At 44.9% G+C, this 20,448-nt stretch overlaps 1 protein-coding gene across 1 annotated transcript; it reads right to left on the bottom strand.

The window, feature by feature from the left end:
• Positions 1 to 5,191: 5,191 nt before the first annotated feature.
• On the bottom strand, positions 5,192 to 18,476 carry GNA11 (G protein subunit alpha 11; the record flags this gene model as incomplete). The annotated part of the gene is made up of 7 exons (XM_082010826.1): positions 5,192 to 6,669; positions 8,331 to 8,484; positions 9,262 to 9,391; positions 10,812 to 10,940; positions 11,949 to 12,103; positions 13,758 to 13,942; positions 18,341 to 18,476. The coding sequence occupies 7 exons, from the start codon at positions 18,474 to 18,476 to the stop codon at positions 6,479 to 6,481; spliced, it is 1,080 nt and encodes a 359-aa protein (XP_081866952.1). The 3' UTR covers positions 5,192 to 6,478.
• Between the last annotated feature and the right edge of the window lie 1,972 nt (positions 18,477 to 20,448).

Here is a 20,448-nt window from a genome sequence, read left to right as displayed (position 1 = left end):
CACACTATAAAAGCAAAAAAAGCTTTTCTCCACCTGCATTCCAAAGCACTACCTTCAGAAACAGGTAATTGCAGTATTTATTCAAATGCCTTCATGCCAGAAGAAACTGGCTTCTGCAATGGAGGGACTCATAATTTCCACGTTCTATCCTTGAGCTATGTGGAGCTTACACAGTGGTTGCCAAGTATGATAAAAGCAGGCAACGAAATGGGAGGCAGGACACAGCAGCCTTCAGAGGACAGATGTGCTGCACAGGAAAACAAAAACATAAATTAGAGGCCAAGAGTGCTGGATGGATGCCCCTTGCTGAGCCTGGGGTCCGGGAAGTCACTGCTCTTGACGGTAACGTTGCATCAACAAAGAGCTGCCATTCACACAAGACAAGCTAGTACTGTGCCTCTGACCCGCACGCTGCAGACTGCGGAGTGCTGCATAAGGCACCTTGAGGGCACGCTAGACATGACAGAAAAGCTGAAGTGAAAGGAGAGAGGATTCCTGCTTTATACATTTCATATGACATTTTCTTCTTCTTATGCTGGACAGATGCTTCCCTAGCTTTCCCAAGAGACCAAACGTAATGCTTAAAGGAAAGAGCTTTCTCCTGCTATGAGGATGATGGCTGTCCAAGGACAAGGCAAATCCCAAATTCTCTCTTCCTTGCCTTCTTCTGCATGGGATTTTTTAATATGAAAAAGATGGAAATTGATTTCCTCGGTGTCTGGGTCCACCTATGTACATAATCCCAAGGACTTGTTCTGGTGTTGGCAGTGACATCTAACAGGCAGGTTTGAAATTACTTGCAGCACTAACAAAACCCCAGTCCCTGGGCCAGCACACCTTTCCAGACAACTCACCTGACTGCTCTGTTTTCCCAAGAGTGCCTTGAAGGACTGCAGGCGAAAGGAATTTCCAGACAACAGCAGGCTGCTCCATGCCACTGTCCTTCCTGGGTTTCCAAGACTTCTCCTCGCAGGATGGGGTACTTCCTGCCCAGGACGAAGGAGCTGAGGGCCTCTCACCTCCCGCTGCCGAGGTGGAGGCTAGGAGCATCCTGTCTTGCTGGAAACAGTTTACTCTGTCTGTGTTGGAAGGGCCCTTGGGAAAAAGAGCAACTGTCAGCGAGCTGCATGGATCGTTCTGTCGGCTGCTGCTCCAGCTGCCTCCTTCCCCGGGCCACTCCAAGACAGGCGGGGACCCGGCCTCCCGCAGAGGCTGAACAAGCGGCAACGCTTCAGAGACAGCACCCGTACGGCACACCCGCAGCAAGTATGGCCAGTTTGCACATGTATCATGGCTGGAGGCTACAAGATGCCAAAACACAAGGCCCTCTCACAGTCAGCTGGGAATATGGGGCATCAGTGTCAAGACCTTACCTTCTTCCTTGAAGAGTCTGAATCTGTCACTATGCTTTATTTAAACAGAGCATATTATGCTCTCATTGCAAAGAATGGCACAACACATGACCTACATGGAGCTGAAGGAAATAAACAACAAACCAAAAGCACTTCTTTCCAGTTGGCGAGAACACAAGAGCTACTGAGAAAAGCAAGGTACATTCACCCGTAATTAGAAAACAGCAAAGACACAAATACCTGCCAGTATTACGACCAACCACATTGGAGTGACATTCCTGGTTCAAGACGAAACACAGTATCTCAGGCTGTCCGGTACTTGCAGCTTCACCTGTGCATTAAATGACATAGAAGGGGGCAGAACATCCTTGGTTGCACCTTCCTGAAAACACAGGAAACCTTACACAGAGGAAGTTAGACATCTCCACCCACTCCCAGATGATTTAATATGAAATTCCTGGAGAACAATCCTAGGGGAGGAGAGTTAAATTCTAGGAACTCCAGCCCAGGACATCCCTTTGTGAAAGCTTTCACAATCATCAATCCCTGGACTCCTAAAGGCATAAATTGAAGCAGTATTTCAGTCCATGTCGCTAACAAACAAGACTGCAAGTAGGTCTGGTCCCACCATTTCTGCTATTGGCAGCATATATCCTGCAAGAAATGCACCTGAAATGGGCTGACACTACAGCACGAGGCATCAGCAAATACTGACAACTTCGCTTAGAAATTCTACCCCAAAATCCTGTAAAATTTTAAGTCAAGGTGCCATCACTGCATCCCTTAACACCCTAGTCAGCCACTGTTCACACTTCAGTTCAGAATTATTAGTACAGTATGTTTATATATAGTTATTGCATATTATACCTTATATTTGACAAAACCCACTTTGTTTCTATGCCTCAGAGTCCTGACTTTCTGAGCAGGGACAACGTTGCTAGCTAGGAGGGCAGAGTGTGCTTCAATCAGATGCAGGTCCCACAGGGTACAGAAGTTGTTAAGCCAACCAGAAGGAGGGGGAGAGGAGGGACAGGAGTGAAGAAATGCATGTATGACCACCACAGCTTTTAGGAACAAATTTATTCCAATTTCAAACAGAGAATTTATTTCAGGAGAAAGATATGAAAATCAATTTCCATCAGATATTTCTGTAATAAGGGTTGTTGCCCAGCAGTCAGAATGGGATCATTCCAAGAAACAAACACACTCCTGGACTGGAATGAGACAGTTTGGAGCCTGCATAGATCCTGACACTGGGCATCTTATTCAGAAACTCCTTTACCCTACCCTCTTCCCTCCCCCCACCCCAACACGCACAACAATACATGCATTGCAAATGACAAGGTTTAAAAACAGCATTTTATATAGTATCTTTTTAAATAGGGTAATGTTTAAATTGTCTTAAATCAGGATCCTATAATATACAAGTATAACCAAATAATTTCCACCACATTGGCACTTGTAAAGAGTCTCTGGCACTACTAAAGGGGCATTGGCACAAACCATACTCTTATAAAACTGGGTGCTGCATAACACACTTTATCTTTGCTGGACTCTAACAACCTGGGCTCTGTACAGTACAATACAATGGTCAGCACACTCCAGAAGTACTTTTTTTTTTTTTTTAACCAATAAAACACATGAAGAAAAACCATAGTTGAATGCAAGGCCAACATTGCTAGGAAGCAACAACATGAGACCAAAGAATCCAACTCCAGGAGAAGGGGAGACAGGCAGAAAGGGCAGGAGCTATCTGACACGCTGAAGCAGTAAGGGACTGTCACTCACCAGGTAGCCAATCCACACAGAATGGTACAAAGAAATGGGATGGTCCTCTCCTCACTGACTTCAAGTTTCAAACTGGTTCAAAGAATGTTGGTTTCTTCAGCATAACAAAGACAAAAAGTGCACAAGGAGCAGAGGCTAGCCAAAAGACCCCTTCCTCAGACTCAAGATTCTAGATTCTCTATAAAGAGCCCAATTCCACCTCTTTTCTGAAGGTCAGTCTGTTGTCTCAACCTGCAGAAAGTTCTGACTGGCCTCCCTTTCAGAAAAAGATGATATAGGCAAATTTGGTTTAAGGTTTGGCACTTTTGCTAGGGCAAGCATTTGCCAAAGGGCCAGAGACATGAACCAGTTCTGCAGAAATGCTTCACTGGCCAAGCTGGAGGCACACTACTGCTTGCTAGAAAAGCATGTGCTAACACTGGTATCTTCTCACATATAATGTAGTCCACAGACAACTCAGATGATGTGCCCAAGTCTGACCCATTCCTCTCCTAATTCAGAATGTTCTGGGAACTCATGAGACAGCCACAGCCACAGCCACTCCCCTTCCCTTTGCAATAATCATTCACACCAAGTCAGTTTTCAGGCCAACAGCTACACCAAGCAGTTGCTCAGTAGGGTACAGCACATGCCTAAATCCTTGCGCCCATAGCCTCCAACAGTTCCCCACAAGAATGCAGATTCACTCTGCAGATCCCTCCTCATGTGCCAGGGCATCAGCTCTTAAAGAAGGGGAGGATACAAAACAACAAAAAAAAAAGTTTCTGATTCAAGTGGAAATACCACCATCATTCACCTTGGAAAAAAAAAACTTCTGGGAAGTTATTTCCAAGAACCTGTGTATCTCAGTGTGCCAGGTTTGTTGCTGGCGATAGTTGTAGTGTGAACCATTTACAAGAGGATCACAGAAGCAGAAGAGGCTGGTGCTGTCATCTGCTTCAGATGAGCAGCACTTAGAATACACGAAGATGATTATAAATTCCCTCTTTATAGGACAGTTTCTACAAAATGGATCATTTTGGCATAAAGACAAAAAAAGCAGTAAAATTGATGCAAAGCTGTCTGACACATGGGAATCCCTCTCATTAATCCCAAGTGTTAAATGCAGTCCAGAGCATGGCTAAAGAGATGCTGTGTTTCCCTCAGCATCACCACTCAGACAGACAGACTGGCTCTTCAACTGTTGGTCCCATGGCTACTGTTCCAACTTGATCTCTCTAGTCCCTCTTAGCAGAGCTTGCTTTCTTCTGTAGTGCTCTGAGACATACAGAGGCTTCCCTTAGCTATTCTGGAAAACAAGAGGGACCTATAAACAGAATTACTCAAAATTATGTCCCTCCATATTTTAGTGTTCTAGATCAAAGCATCTTAAGCATCTCAGACAGTTAAGATTTACTCTTACATGTTGTGCAAAACACTGATGTAGTGCTCTGTCTACAAAAGAGACAAAATATCAACAGCCCCCTTCAACAGTGCAGCTCATCTACTGGCAGCCTGCTAGCCTTCATGGGGGCAATCTGGTTGATCCAGAGAATTTGGACCCAGTGGTACTTGCTGGAATTGAAACAGAAGCATTAGTGATGGCTAAACGATACACGTCCAGAGGTGGGTCAGTTTTCCCTGTTTCCTACTCAGTCCTCGCCTTGACACTGCAGTTATCTTCCAGGCCAGCAACAGGTCTTCAGCACATTTGTTCACTTGCCTCAGTTCCTGGAAAAAGCTCACTAATGTGCAAAGGCTTCATATCCTTCTGCTTAGTGGAGATTCATTTGGCATCTAGAATCTGGACCTACTTCCACTCTACCTTCCACCTACACCAACAAACCCTGCTGTCTCTGCCTCTACTCTCCTGATAAACAAAAGTGCAACCACAGCAGGGCTTTCTGGATTCCACAGCAGCTGCGTGCTCCAGCCATGACTACTGTAGCTTGATTATCACATGCACCCTGGAGCAAGTGTGTATGCAAGCCTTCCAAAAAGGAGCCATACTCCTCAAAAGAGAAACACAGCAGCATGTGCCTCAGGGGAATGTATAAACAGGAGAGTGAGAATTGCCACTCCCTCCAAGAGCTATCCTCAGTCTTTTCAAGTAAGAATCCTACCTATGTCCCAAAGTTTGTCACCCACCAACTCCGGTCCTTTCTAAAAATCTGCAAGCTGGACAGGACCAAAGAATTCTTACAAAGTCATTCAACACACTGGCACAAAATGCAATAAACAAGGCTTGTTTGCTACTAGCAGCAAGAAAAGAACTAGAGGGTGGCATAAGACTAAGATTTTTCAATCCAGACAAAGTCTGATGTTTAAATGCCACAATTACTCAGTGTGCTTTTGATATCTGCTGCATAGAGAAGTTGCTCACTCGATGTCATATACTCTACTCAACAAAACGTAGTTTCTCTCTGCAAATTGAGCCTTGTGAGCACGCATGCGCTTGTGGTATGTGGGGTGTGTGTGGATGTGTGTGAAAAAAACAAAAACAAAATAAAATAAAAAAAGAACAATTACAGTCAGGCACTTCCCCAGGCTCAGCAGCTATTGCTCCAAGAGCTTCCACCATTTGTAGTCCATGAACAAAATACAGCAACACGTAGCAAACTATGTATAGAACATCAATAATTTAAAAAAAAAAATAAAATCACAGTCTCCATACCTTTTATAATTGATAAGAAAAAATAACTCAGAACTAGAACATATAAAGAATGGAAAAGTGATGGCTTTTTTTTTGTTTTGCCTTTTCCTTTTTTTGCACGATAGTTGGAGAGCAATCGCTCCTCCCCAACATTTCATCACAGTGAACCATGGAGCGTGTCCTGGGGAAGGGAAGGGAAGGGAAAGAAGAAGGTGGAGGAGAAAGCAGGACTAGCAAATTACACCAGAGGCACCCTATAGCACAAGGCAAAGGGACCAGTAGCATTCTGCACTCCCACAGTCCAGTGAATTCACAATCTCGGCTGGAAAGTTTTTTTTTTTTCTATATATACCATGGGAATGAAAACGGGGGGGGTGGGGAAGTGGCTAAGCAACAAAGGAAAGCTCAAGATGAGACTGCCTTAGCTGTTTGGCAAAAATTAAGAAGTAAGCAAGGTGCTGAAGAAATGAGGCATATCCCCGTTAACTGTGAAATAAAAGCAATTTGTTAAAAATATGAAATCAACTACTCTGTGGACAGAGACATGAGACTCCAGGATAACACTGAGCACTTGCCACTCCACAGATCAGACAATTTGCAATCATTACATCATCAAAAATTAAAACTTTTTTCCTGTCATATTTAAAATTTCTTTTTTTGTCTTTTCTTCACAATGAAGGCTCTCAAGGGGCAAGAGCAGAGCAGGTCAAACCAGGTTGTACTCCTTCAGGTTGAGCTGTAGGATGGTGTCCTTGACAGCTGCAAAGACGAAACGGATGTTTTCTGTGTCTGTGGCACATGTGAAGTGAGAATAGATGATTTTATCGCTGTCTGGATTTAAATCCACAAACATCTTGAGAATGAACTCACGGGCTGCCTGTGCATCCCTCTGCGGGCCTGCAGCAAACAAAGAAACCCGTTAATGGATTTATACTAAGTGCATCTCCCGGTTTGATCCATCAGAATAATTGCTATCATACTTGTTCTTATGGGTTATAGAGCTATAAAGAAGAAATTAAGATCATTTATTGCATAGAAGTCCCAAGAACTGAAGTGTCTTATGCTTTCCAGTTATCTAACCAAAACCTACAAAAGGCATTTTTCCAAGTCTGAGAGTTTTGACAGACACTAAGGAATCATTTCAGACCATGCTTTGAAATAACAGCATTTGGTATAACCCTGTATGTGCTGCGTTCACTAGATAACATATTTAGTGATATATGTTGGATATATGTAACACAATGCTCTCCTCTGGAGATGGGATGTATACTTCCCAATATATACATGGATCTTATGCGATGGAGGACACAAGTGTATGTTTTGCAAACAAAGGTCATCTTCAGCCAACACTGCAGTCTGTCCTAACTGGCTGGTCAACTCACAGGACCTAAAAACTGGAATTTTTGCCAGTATTTACTTCATATTGATGACAACTCCTCAGAAAAAAGTCACCTACTGATACTTCTTTCACAGTACTGGTGTTTTCACATTCTCCATGGCAAGGACCATCTCTTGAGAGGTGGTCTGATGGGCTACCTCCCACTCACAAGCCATGCAGCATCCCTGGAGGAGTAAATAGTTATATGAAAAAAATGAAAGTATACAACACTTCCTGATGTTGCAATCCTGTCTCCAGCTGTTAAGTTATATTAGAAGTATGCACTATTTGACTGATAAGCTCACCAGCCATTCCCAGTCTGCTGTAAAAATGTGGTGTTTTCCAACACTGGTGCTTGTGCTTTCAGACAGCAGGGGGCATGAAACTCCAGAAGTGGGAGGACAACTAATAAGGAGCAATTTCATCAGTCATTTAAAAGAAAGCTGTTTGCAAAATGGCAATTCCTCCTTTACCTTGCATTTTTAAAGCACATAAGTGTTAACACAGAGTTAATACATGACAGCACTGCAAGAAGCGTGTTGCCCGATTTCATTCTCCTCTACTTCTATTTATTTTCAGCCCTGTACAGATGTGTTACCAGCCAACTTCAAATGCACTCAGATGAAGAGCTTGAAGGAATTTTGTTTCAGACGGGAATGCCTCTGTTTCACACAGATATTATTTTTCCACAACTGCTGATGGCACACTAGTAAGAATTTCATGCTATCTGAGATTTTTCAGCACCGTCATTTGAACTGCTTGGGTATGTGACCCATCCGTTTCTCAAAACAAGGACTCAAATCACCTCTTGATTACAGGGTTAAAATGCCCAGTATACCAGGAAATTGTCACCAGTTTATGAAATGGGTTATATGCACAAGCATATAGGTAGGTAAGTTAGAGTTCCATTATTTAATTTGAGGTGGGTGGGAGATTAATTCTTCTTCTTCTTCTAGGGAAGATTCATTATTTGATCATTCAATCAGATTCCACTTATCTACATATGATTAAGGTATTTTTATGACATTTTCTCATTGTTTTAGGTATTTCTTCACAAATTAAGATGTTTTCCCCATCTCTAGATCTGAGTTTTCTTTTAAAAAAAACCCAAAAACAATTCTAACCAAATCATCTCCACCTCTTCTAGATATAAGAGTGTTCCTCCTTAAAAACCACTCACCATCAAACTCTGGGAAATAGTCAACAAGGTGGGAATATAGGATCTTGTCTTCCAACAGATCTTTCTTGTTGAGAAAGAGGATAACAGAAGAGTTTTGGAACCATGGATAAGTGATAATGGTTCGAAAGAGAGCTTTACTCTCTTCCATTCGGTTCTGAAATAAAAAAAAAGAAAGCCTTGTTTTCACAAATGAGCACTAAGATGCCTTTCTGCTACCTACACACATACTCAGATCTGTATCAATCCAGCATCTCAGATACTGTACACAGAATACTTTGGCCCCACGTAGGTTCTGTCTCAAGTTGCGATGGTCAATGGAAAGGAAATGCAAAAATCTGATGGACTCAAGCTTCATTTAATTGGCAAGTCATTCATATCAAAAGGCTTACAAGTAATTTTGTGCTTTGACAGTCATGTGAGAAGGACTGGCCATGATACTTTGTGAACATGTTTTGTCTAGTAGAAAAGGAATACAGTTACCTAATGTTACCTAATGGCATTTTTTTAATCTATTAGCAAGTGCAAAAATTCAGTATTACACCTTCAAAGGGACGAGTCACTATCTAACAAGACAGCAGTCACAGCATGAAGTAACTCAGTGCAGAAGATACAAACAGGTGTTTTTTAGGAGCATGCCGTCATGTTGCACAGTACCTTCCAAGGCACACAGAACTCAGCAATTCCAGAGTATTCCAGTATTACTTGAGAAGTACAGATGATTTGAATGCACTGTGCATTTTCCATTCTCAGGGACATCATGACCCATTGAGGCTCATGTTCCCTTTGCAACAGGAAGAACTAAAGGCCAAAACCAACAACACTTGCTTATCTGACTTTGCACCAAGCACTTTGGTACCCAACCTCCAAGACACTAGAAAGATATTCTTCCTTTCCTTCCACCCTCCTGCAGAGTTTCCATTCTTTACCTTACCTCATTATCAGATTCCACCAGAACTTGGTCATATTCGCTAAGTGCTACTAAAAACATGATGGAAGTCACATTTTCAAAGCAATGGATCCACTTCCTTCGTTCTGATCTTTGACCTCCAACATCCACCATTCTAAGGAAGAAAAGTACATACAGCATCACAGAAGTAGCTGCAGCTCTCTATCTGAATGAAAAGGACTAGCATACAATGAGAACAGATGTGGTTCTTTACCATTCAAGTTAACCTGCCACGGGGATGTAATAATATGTGCTTGCTAACAAAACCATCGAGTTTACAAAATATCCCGTCCCAGAAATACATCAAACTGAAGAGGTGGCCACAGGCGAGTGATACCAAATTCAAATCCCAAATACCAGCATTACCATTTTTTGTTGCATTCTGCTCTGGTTTGCTAAGTGGCAGTCCTGAGTCTGAAAAGACAAGACCTTCAAAACTCTGCTCTGTCAAAGGAGCAAACTATTTTTATTTTCTATCAAGGCATCTGCTTGCCTCAAAACTACTCCTGTACAGAGAGCTTTCTTTAGTTATTAAACTTTTCTTAGAATGTGCTGTTTAACAGTAATGCACTTCAGCTCCTCAGTTTTAGGTCCCACCTGTATAGTATACGAAAATGATTTTGTCACTGACCTGAAGTGCAACACATATGGTTCACCTTTGCTAAAACGCTATACCTATTTCATAGGTCAGCAAACCAGAACAGGGATAGTAACTTTCTGCATATCTGTAACGGAATGGTTTAAGAGAGGGAGGATGCAGGCTTCTTTATCCCACTCTTGTAATGTCAACACTGCAGCAGAGAAGGGCAGAGAGCATGGAAGTACCAGAAAGCTAGGCAGAAAATTGCTTTGCAAGAGATGGGCATGCCATTGGGCCCTTTATGCCATGCTCAAGTGCTGGCCTAAACCTCCAAATACCATCTATTGCTGCAGCTGCATAAGCAGCAAGTATTGATGTCATCCTGAGAGCACAAGTTAGGCACAGAAAACCATCTCTGAAGGCAGATGCTAGGTATCACATACAAGGAAGTATTTCTGCACAAAAAGTGGTCTCTTTTTGAAGAAGAAATAAATGGTCAAAGTTGTTTGAGCTAAGCATTCTCAAAGGGAAACACACTTCAAGTCAAGCACTGCCCAGAGCAAGTTTCCCCCTCCTCCCCTTGGTGGCTTAAGCTATCAACAGTTCTCTCAGCTGCCTCACAAGCCACCACTTCAGCCCCAGATGCTAGCAATGCAATTCTTCCCAGGAAGGACACCAATTCCTACGAGATGATTAGCTGGACTTCAAAAGCATGTTCTGTTTCGCAACTGTCAATGCTTCAGCTTCAAGTTTTCCCTTAATCAGAATAAAATGTTACGCTATCTCCATTACAGGAGCACCTGTCAGCAGATACTTCATAACATCACAGCACATACATCCACCTCAGCCTCTCAACTAAGCACCTGGACACTCTAAAGCAATCCAGAACTCATCCTTCCTGAAACCATATCACTCCTCTCTCAGTTCAGCTGTAACATAAATACACCTTCAGTACCTGAAGATAATATTCTCTAGGTCAAAGGGGTACTCTATGATACCGGTTGTAGGAACTCTAACCCGTAGCACATCTTGCTGAGTTGGTAGATATCCTGGGGTAGCAATACGATCCACGTCGCTAAGATAGCTACAAGAAGCACAATGAAAAAAAAACTACCTTAGGTTGCAGCATATAAATATACAGATTTAAACACTGCTACGTTTAGTCTTTCCCTAGCATAACAAGAAAGTCAGAAGTCACCAGAACCATTTAAAGCATGATGTGGAAAAATAACAGAATACATCTTTGTGGAACAGTAATTCACCAGCCATCCCCTTTGGAGAATAAACAGCTACAGTAAGGACAACTTTATCAACTCTGTATAGGAGTGTGGAAGACAGTTTTTACTGTAGAAAAAGTTTAAGTACAGTGGATGCTATGTTTCAGAATCAAGTCTCATCTGAGGCTTTATAAACAAACCTCTGTCACCAGACTTAGATTTTGTTAATAATAAATCCATTAAGTTACACATCCGTATATACCTGTAGGCCAAAGGACAACCCTGAAGAGAAAGAGCAACACTTCATCTGCCTAAGATCCAGGACCAACATAAGTGGCATGAAGTAGAGATTCTAGCCTCAAGTATATCCAAGCAGCAGATGTGTGAACAACTGTCTTTATCACCCACCAGAACACCTCATACCCTCATGAAAAGTAGCAAATGGTAAAGAATTTCCAGATCTAAATCTATCCCCAAATAAACATAGCTTCCCCCATCTCCAGCAAAGCTCTTTGCCTTTCTGGAGCCAGATTCAAACAAGCTACCAGTTACCTGCTCCCACTGCTCTTTCATTTTAACTTTTCTTAAGGATACTTCTAGCTCTTAGAGGCAAAGTGCCTCTCTCACATGCCTATGATTTTTACCACAATACACATAGCCAGCAGAGACTGTGCAGCTTGTCTAAAACATTAGCAAGACTCATCCGCCTCAGTGAAAAAGATAGAAAGCACTTTAAACAAACTATGTAGTGAAATCTACAGCAGTGTTCCTGCCCTTTGAAACAAACTCTAGACTTCAATTAAAAAATTGGACAGGTATTATTTGTTAGACCATCACTACCATCTACCAGTGCATGCCAGTGACTGTATACTTACTATTTAGCTGAGTCAGAAAGCTGATATTCTCTTCTCCTGTCATAACACTCTTGTATTCCAGGGTCATTCCACAATGTTTTAATTGCACTTACATATGGCTGCTCAAATGTCATGACCTTTTCTACGTCCACTTCCCGGATCAGCACTGCATTGGCCTGGAGATTGAAAAGCAAAAAACCCAAACCGAAGTCCAAAAAATAAAGGTGTGGGGAGATCAGGAGTCAGGAGCAGGGGGTACCAGTCACAGGCAGCCAAAAATTCTCAGATGAACTAAAAAATCCTTACATTACAACTTCAAGGATCCACATGCTGGTTGTGGATCAGGTTGCTAAGACCAGAGGGACGATGGGTAAACTGTACATCTAAAACATAGCAGACATCAGCAAAATTCCCCCAAAGCATCATGTGCTCCTTCACAGAATAAGCTGTAAAACAGCAGCAGGTTTCACCTATCATTAGATCACCAGGTGTTTTGAAACACAGTGGTTTCCAAGGCAGAGAATTCACAGTGAAGAACCACAGCCTGCTCAACTTCTGGGGAGGTTAAGTTGCAGTTGGATAACAAGCTGCTCTCTCAGGTTTCTTACCAAAAAGTTTCTAAACTACATTTTGAATAGCAATAGAGGCATTGTTTCAGAGCACTTCAATCATGATCCCCTTTGACAGAGAAAATAAAAATGCCTACCCTACGATCTATAACAACAGGAAGGACTACAGTCATAACAACAGCCCGTGGCATCTGTGAGGTTATTATCCACACCAAGCTGCTTTTCAAAATCCTTGGTACACTTGCCACAGGTATAGGCTTCTGCCTATACCACCTGTGCCAGCAAAAATAAAAAACAAAGCCAAGTTCTGCACATGTTATCATAAGTGAAAATTGGCAGATTATACCTATCAAAACACCTCCACCATGCTCCAGGTCAAGCACAGCCAAGGCAAGCTTCCTCATACCCTGCCTATTCTCATCACTGAGATTGCAGAACTTCTCTAAAGGCAAAAAAGGTGTTCAAACTCAAGAAGTCCTGGTGTACCATCCAGTCCCTATAAACAGTTATTAAAAATCAGCTCCAAGTTACTGTGTGACAGACCAGTTAAAATACAATTTCACTTAAAAATATTAAGGTACTAAGCATTAAAGAAGCGAAACACACCAAAAAAGTTTAATTTCCTGGCGCACCCTCATCCTTCCCATCCTCCCCCCAAAAAACTAAAATAATTTAGACCAGATCTTGATGAAAAATGTATTCCTGGAGCCAAAAATCAGTAAGACAGACTTCAGCTCAAATTATGTTTCTGTGGTTTAGACCAAAACCCTTCAAGAAAGGTACTGATCAAAGGTACAAACCTATCAGAAAAACTGACAGATTGCAGTTACAGTGATAACTACCAGTAGAGGTGTCTTTTGGGTCCAGCACGTGTTTCATCAGCTTGAAGTTCTGATGCGAATAGTAACTCATGCAAAGAAAAGCCTGACACATTTAACAATACTGAATCCTTGAAATGAGTACAAAGAACAAATCTCCTATACCCTATATAGTACCACAATCCCTTGCTCCCACCACTCGCTATGCAGACCAGTGCACAAACCCTCCTGGGAAAGTTGCGCTATCCCTTAACACAACCAAGTGGAGTCAGACATCAGCAAAATGTCATAAAAAGCAGTCCTTAAGCACAAAACATTTATGAGAAAGAGTTCAGGGAGATTGAGATTGCAATGCAGGAGGACACAAACAAACAGGAACTTAGGAGTCAAACCCTAGAATCTCCATTGCCTAAAACCACATGCAAAAATGGTGAGAAACTTACCTTGTTCTGTTCATATTTGTACAGAATCTTCAGGGTTTCCATGGCCCTGATCATTGACTGCATGGCAGTGAAGATGTTTTGGTACACCAGCTTGGTGAAGCCTTTTTTATCCTCTTCAGAGTAGCCTGAGCCATGAATTATACGCATTTGCTTAATGAATGTGCTTTTTCCACTCTCCCCAGTGCCTACAAAATGCAAGACAGAGAGTTAGGAGCCATCACAAGCAAGGCTTGCTACCGAAGAAAGCAAGCTAACATCAATCACATCATACCCAAAGTTCCTATTACTATTCCCAAGTACACACTACTTCCAACCATTATTTTAGCCACTTTCCAGAGCATTAAAAGACAGTCTGGATGGTCCTGCTCATACCCACTATGAACCTAACAGCACAGAAGGAAGACATCTTGTCCTTTACAGCAGCCTTCAAAAGCAGCTCTGGTACTTATTTCAAATCTCACATTACAGCCACTCCCACACGTTCTGCGTCAAAAGGCCCTTGTCCGTCACACCTGACCTATTCCCAGATACTCCAGCAAGATGCTACAATCACAGCACCAGCCAGAAAGGGCCCAGATGCACTCTCAAGTTGGTAAGTACTGCAAACTGAGATGATAGTGAGTGGGCCGGGGGAAGCCTGTTTGCACAGTAAAGAGCAAATTTTCTTTTGCTGTGATTTGGCACAAAATGCTCTCTACCTTATAGACTATGTGTCTTTTCACAGAAGAGAACTGAACACAACAGAAAAATTAACTCTAAAGGAGAACGGAGCTCAAGAAACTACTTGCTTATTCATCTGACACAAACCATCCAATCAGTGCATCTGCCTAGTATCCCAAACTACTGTGCAAACACAGTATTTGTGCTTAAGGACTGAAATAATCATCATCATTGTGGCAAGGTACCTCTAATACTGCTTGCAGCCTTTGGGTATTATAGAGTTAAAAATAGCAACTGGCAGGGAGAACAGAGTAGGACGTTGCTTACAGCTGTCTGCACCCTGTCTTGACCCCTAACAGACAGCAGGCTGCTCACTGGTTCCTTATTACACAGGTTTACTGCCCCAGAGAAGTTGGGTCTTAGAATAGATGGGAGGGCAGGACACACTCATACCAATGCCAGCGCATTAAACAGTGCCATGTTTCAACGCCTGCTTGGTACACAGTCAGTTGGGCAAGTCCTCCCACTCCTACATTTATGGCCTCAGAAAAGGGTCATTTAACATGTGAAGGCCAACAGATGATAACAAAGGACAGTGGGAACTTTCTAACACAGTAAGTATTAGGGAAAAACATCATCAAATAAAGTATCCATGCCATTACAACAGCCTCGTTACATTCATGATTCAACTAGTATTATGGAAAGTACCCAGCAACTTCCATGCTGTTTCCACTACCTTTTGTGGAGGGGACGTATGGGTCAAATCGTAGATGCAAATAGCATACCACCACCCTGCATCCCACAAGGAACAGCCTAAGCGTATACCAGTGACACTCCTGTTGAGTACTTTTGTTCGATCTTCTAAAATTTGCTATTGATATGCAGAATATATTTTAAAAAAAGACAGCTCTTTTTAATACAGTGGCCCCGCTCACTTGACTACCGAGAGCAAAACCTAAAATGTATCACACAAGTGACAAGTGCTTTTGATCTCCAGTTACAAACAAGCATGCTGGCAGAGCCCTGGCTTTCACCACGGGAACCACCAGGTACTCACCGCACACTAGGGGACAGATTAAGACAGGATCTCATTCATCACAATACACAATTACTACTCATATGTAGATTCTCAATTACTCATGTTTATAGTGCCAGGCTAAAAGGCAAACAAATAAATATGCTCAAATAAATGCAGCAAGCACATAACTAGAAGCAGCATGTTTAAAATAAACAAACTCTCCCGGTATCCAAGAACTGACAGAAATTATGTCAGCATAGTTAGAAATTAACATTATAAACTCCATTAATACGCAGCAACTATCTCCATCTCAAACAGAAAGCTCCACCATAAATGGGGAGAAAAACTAGAAACTGAAATCTTTTGTGGTTTTTCTCACTGTGGTGAGAAATACTTCCTTGTCTTTTACCACAGCGACCAAAACTGAGAGGAAAAAAAAAGAAGTGGTGCTTCAAAGCATTCCAATAATGAAAACATAACAGAAACCTCAGGACCAGCCATTCACTTATTTCAGAACTTAAGAGTTCAGACAGAGATTCTTCCTGTCACTCCATCATCACCCATTTTTTGGTGGTTGTTTTTTTTCAGTTTTGTTGGGGGGGAGGGGGCTTGTTTTTGTGGTGGTTTGTTTGTTTGTTTTTAAAGATGCCTCTTGCTTTTACCTAGGCCATCAACAATACAGAACAGCACTACACCAGAACGCTATAAGCTCTGGAGGGTCTGGTATCCTACATTTATAAGAGCACAATAAACTTTTTTAACATGACAGTGTTGAGACAAGGAGATAATCTGAATTCACCATTTCTTCTGTCAACACCTGAAAGCAGCAGAGTTTACAATAAGTTACTAATGACCCCCAAGTACCTGACAGGCACTTGTAAATACATCACTCAACAGTAGCCCATGCTTGATCATAAGTAACTTTTGTATAAAATATTCTTTCCCCCTCCCCATCCAGTAAAAAGACAAATGGCTACCTTATACTAGAAGGTAATGTCCCATACCTTGAAATCAAATTTCTTATTACCAGGTTCATCACTGATTAGCACTGTTATTCTTGACCCGAATTTTCTGTTTTAGGCTTCTGCAAACTGTCACTAGATGTAGCGACAAGGAAAATTACCAGAGTTTCTACAAGGCAGAAACTCCCTCCAAACACACACTCTTTTCAGCATTTCGAAGATTTGGGAAAGCCCTCTCACTAGTATGATCACCAATACTTGTGAATGTAAGAGCTCCACATAATAGGAGCAAGACAGAACAAATCCCTGCAAGCAGCAGTTATGCCAAGGAGAAAGAACACACATTACCTGCCACAGCTTAAGGTGGGCAGCACGCTGTATCCACTGAAAAGCACCCAGCAAACATTCTAAAACCAGGAGTGCTGCTTATCCAATATTAATTACCTCATATAGATTTTTTTTTTTGTAAATCTGATGCTGAACCTTACTTAACTGTATCTTTTAGAAAAGCAGAAAGGGTTCTTGAGCAGTGTGAATAATAGCTAAAGTGAAATCTTTAGATCCAGTGGGATTTTCTTAACCCAGATCTATCCTATAGGGAAGCATGAGAGCTAGGGACACATTCCCTAGTCTACAAGAAGCCTTACAGACACTGACACAGCATCTTCAAAGAGGACAGACATCAAGCCCGTAATCCTACCTTTCACCTGAAAAACAGCAACATACTAATCACTGAGGATTCACGGTGAGAAGGAAAGCCCTGGCCTTCACTTACCAATTATCACTATGCAACAATGTCAGCATTGGAGACCTCCAAAGGACTGCACAGACACGGCCTCCTTTCACTCGTGTAAAGTTTTACATTTGTTTTCACAAGGATCATCCTAATTCTTCACCTGTACCTTAATGGCTTGCCAAATCACAACAAACCCCAAGTGAATAAACTCAATCCATCAGATCTGCCTCACATGTCAGCTTCAGAAGATGCAGTATTCAAGACATAAAGCAGGACACATACACAAGCAATGATGAATCACAGTACCCATGAAAACTGTAACAAGTTTAAATTTGAGGGTTATCTGGACATGAACGTCAACCTCACTGCTGAAGAAAGATGTAAATGCCCGATATCTTAGCTAGCTGCTCTTGTAACTGATTACCCATCCCTGTAAACCTTATCTAAACATGGAATAGTTATCCATCTGCACAACCACAGAACATTACTACGTTTCCATCTGAACACCTACATCCTTATTGCTGCACAGGTGATCTCTGCCTCTGAAGGTAATGCTAAACACGATAACCATTTCCTCATCAGACACAGAACTCATGCATTCTTACTACTTCGTCTCCGTTCAAATTTGCTACACCAAGGTCCTAAGCCTGCTGGCCCTCCCAGGACTGTGCAAGGGGAACTCTGTGGTTTAGGAGTTGGAGGCCAATTTTTTCACAGATGTTGACTCAAGGCCCAGAAGTTCACTGACAAAACTGAAAAGCATCAACTCCGTCAGTGAATTTTCACACACTAATAAAGGCCAGCACGCTCCGGGCGGCATTTCCTCAAGACAATTTTCATGCGTGTGTGTGCGCGCCTTGCATTTAGAACCAGTAATTTCAGATTCATAGTTCCTGCTTCTGTCAAAATCCATTTTGACAGAGAACGCATCATAAAAAACAAACAAAGGACAGCCAATGAGGCGGCCAGCCCCGGCACGGACAGGAAGGCCGCCCCGAGAGCGCAAGGCTCAGAGGCGGGGATCGCTTGTGGCTCCCGCCGCTTCCCCACCACACCCGCTCCCTGCCACAGCGCGGGCGCGGCGGGGCCGCGGAGCCACCCGGACCTGTCAAGTCCCACGGCAGCCGCGAGCCCGAGGCCGGCCGGGCCAGGCCCCACGGCGGGAGCGACGGCCCCGCGGGCTGGGCCGGGCCCCGGCACTCCTCACCCAGCAGCAGCAGCTTCAGCTCGCGGCGGGCGTCGCGCTTGTCCCTCCGCAGCTGCTTCTCGATCTCGGCGTTGATGCGCTTCGACTCCTTCACCTCGTCGCTCAGGCAACAGGCCATCATGGACTCCAGAGTCATGGTCGCGCCGCGGCCGGGACGCCCCCGCCCACCCCCCACCCCCCTGGCACCGACCACCGTCCTCCGTACGGCCGGGAGCCCTGCCCGGCCCGGCGCCCCCTTCCCTTCCCTTCCCTTCCCTTTCCTCCCCACCCCACCCACCCACCCACCCACCCTCCCTCCCTCCCTCCCTCCCTCCCTCCGCGGCGCCGGCCCGGCCGGCCCCGGCCTCGGCCCCGACTCCTGCGGCCGGACCTAGCGCCGCCGCCGCCCCCCCCCCTCAGCGCACTGCCCTCGCCCGGCTGCGCCGCCCGCCGCTCCCTCCTCACACAGCCGCGCCGAGCCAGCGACGAGCCGGCGCAACCCAACCCGCTGCCGCCGAAAACAAGCGCTGACTGACAGCCGCCGGCGCCAGTGTGAGAGCGCGGCGCGCGACAGGGTGGGGCCGGACCGACCGGGCGGGGCGCCGCGGCCAACCGGAGCGCAAGTTTGGTTGGCCGGTCGGGGGGGAGGGCACTCGGACGCGCGTTCCCGGAGCGGGGCGGGGCCGTCGGGCATTGTGGGACGGTGGCGGACCGGGGCGCCCGTCGAGGGACGGGCCGGGGGGAGGGGGCGGCTAGCGCGGGGGCGGGCCGAGGGCCTTGTCGTGAGTGGGCCTCGTCGCGGCCCTGGTGCCGCGCTGCCCTCCCGCTCTCCCGGGGCCTCGCCCGGGCCGTTAGGGCCGTGGTGGCCGTTAGGACGGCGGCGCAGGGCGGGCCCGCGGCCCTGGGCGTTGCAGCACTTGGCCCACCCGCCAGCCGGAGGTGCCCTGCGCAGCCTCTGCCGAACCAGCCAGGCCTGGTCCTGCTCGGGGGAGGGCCCACCTCAGCTGTAGGCCCCGCAGACCCAGCTAGCCCGGCCTCTCTGCCACCCACGGCTGCGGCAGTCCTCGATGCAGAGGAGGAAAAAAAATGAAGCACAGAAGTGCCAGGCCAGCACTCGCAGGCTCTCCCTGCTGCTATCTCCTGACTATGCCCCACTGGAGCTGAACCAGACAGGGACAGAGCCTTTTAGCTAAGCTCTCTGGATGCCACCTCCGAGTCCTTCCTCACTCTGCATCCCTCCAGACAGAGGTCTGAAAGCTGTCATTAACCCTGGTTTCCCTATTGCTTCTGCAACAGATTGCCCTGCAACAGATACCCCAAGTGGCAGCGTGATGCATCACATCCAAGCCATAGCCATGTGTTCATTCTTTTGCTGCCAGTAGAGCTTTATCTTTCTGAGCAATGCCACCATGCCCAGCAGGAACCTGCCCCTAGCAGAGGACCTGCCACCTGGATTCCCCCCCATGCACGCACCACTTGCAAGTGCCTGTAGCTGCACACCCATAACCCTGCCTTGCATGGCTGCCTGGGACACCCTCGGCTCCACTCCTCCCCCTGCAGGGTCAGCTTCCCAGTCGCAGTTCATCCCAAAGTCCTCCAGAAGAGGGGTAGCAGCAGCTGGAGGTTGGGGGATCAAATCAGACCGACCAAGTCCCATCCCTGTATCCCTGCCACCCCAGGACAGTTTTACTTGGGTCAGTCATTACCCACAGAGCAGGGAGCACTGACAGCGACTGGGGACCCAGTGCCAGGGTGCTCCAGCCAGCCACGTGCTCTCCCCATAGCCCTCCATACAGAAAGAAGGAATTCTGGAAATTCAGAAGATGCTCTTTTCCATGGCCAAATCATGCAGCAGCAGATACTGCCAAAATCCACACGCTGCAGCTCCCACCTTCCTTTCAGATGGATGCCAGGGCTCCAGCTGTTACAAGCTGTACTGGAATGGTCATGTATCCTGATTCAGCAGGGCGCCCTCCATCCCAGCCCTATGGATCTGTAAGTGCTTTAGTACATGCCTCTCATTTCAAATCTATCCTCCCACAAGGAGGGGAGTAGGCAAAGCAAGAGCTCTGCGTGTTCCACATGGCAATACAGATGCACACAATTTTCCAAAGGAGAAGTCTCTTTCC

The sequence above is a fragment of the Phaethon aethereus genome, assembly GCF_964289735.1.
Source record: "Phaethon aethereus genome assembly, chromosome: 26".
Taxonomy (NCBI): domain Eukaryota; kingdom Metazoa; phylum Chordata; class Aves; order Phaethontiformes; family Phaethontidae; genus Phaethon; species Phaethon aethereus.
This window is presented reverse-complemented; position numbering and strand designations above follow the sequence as displayed.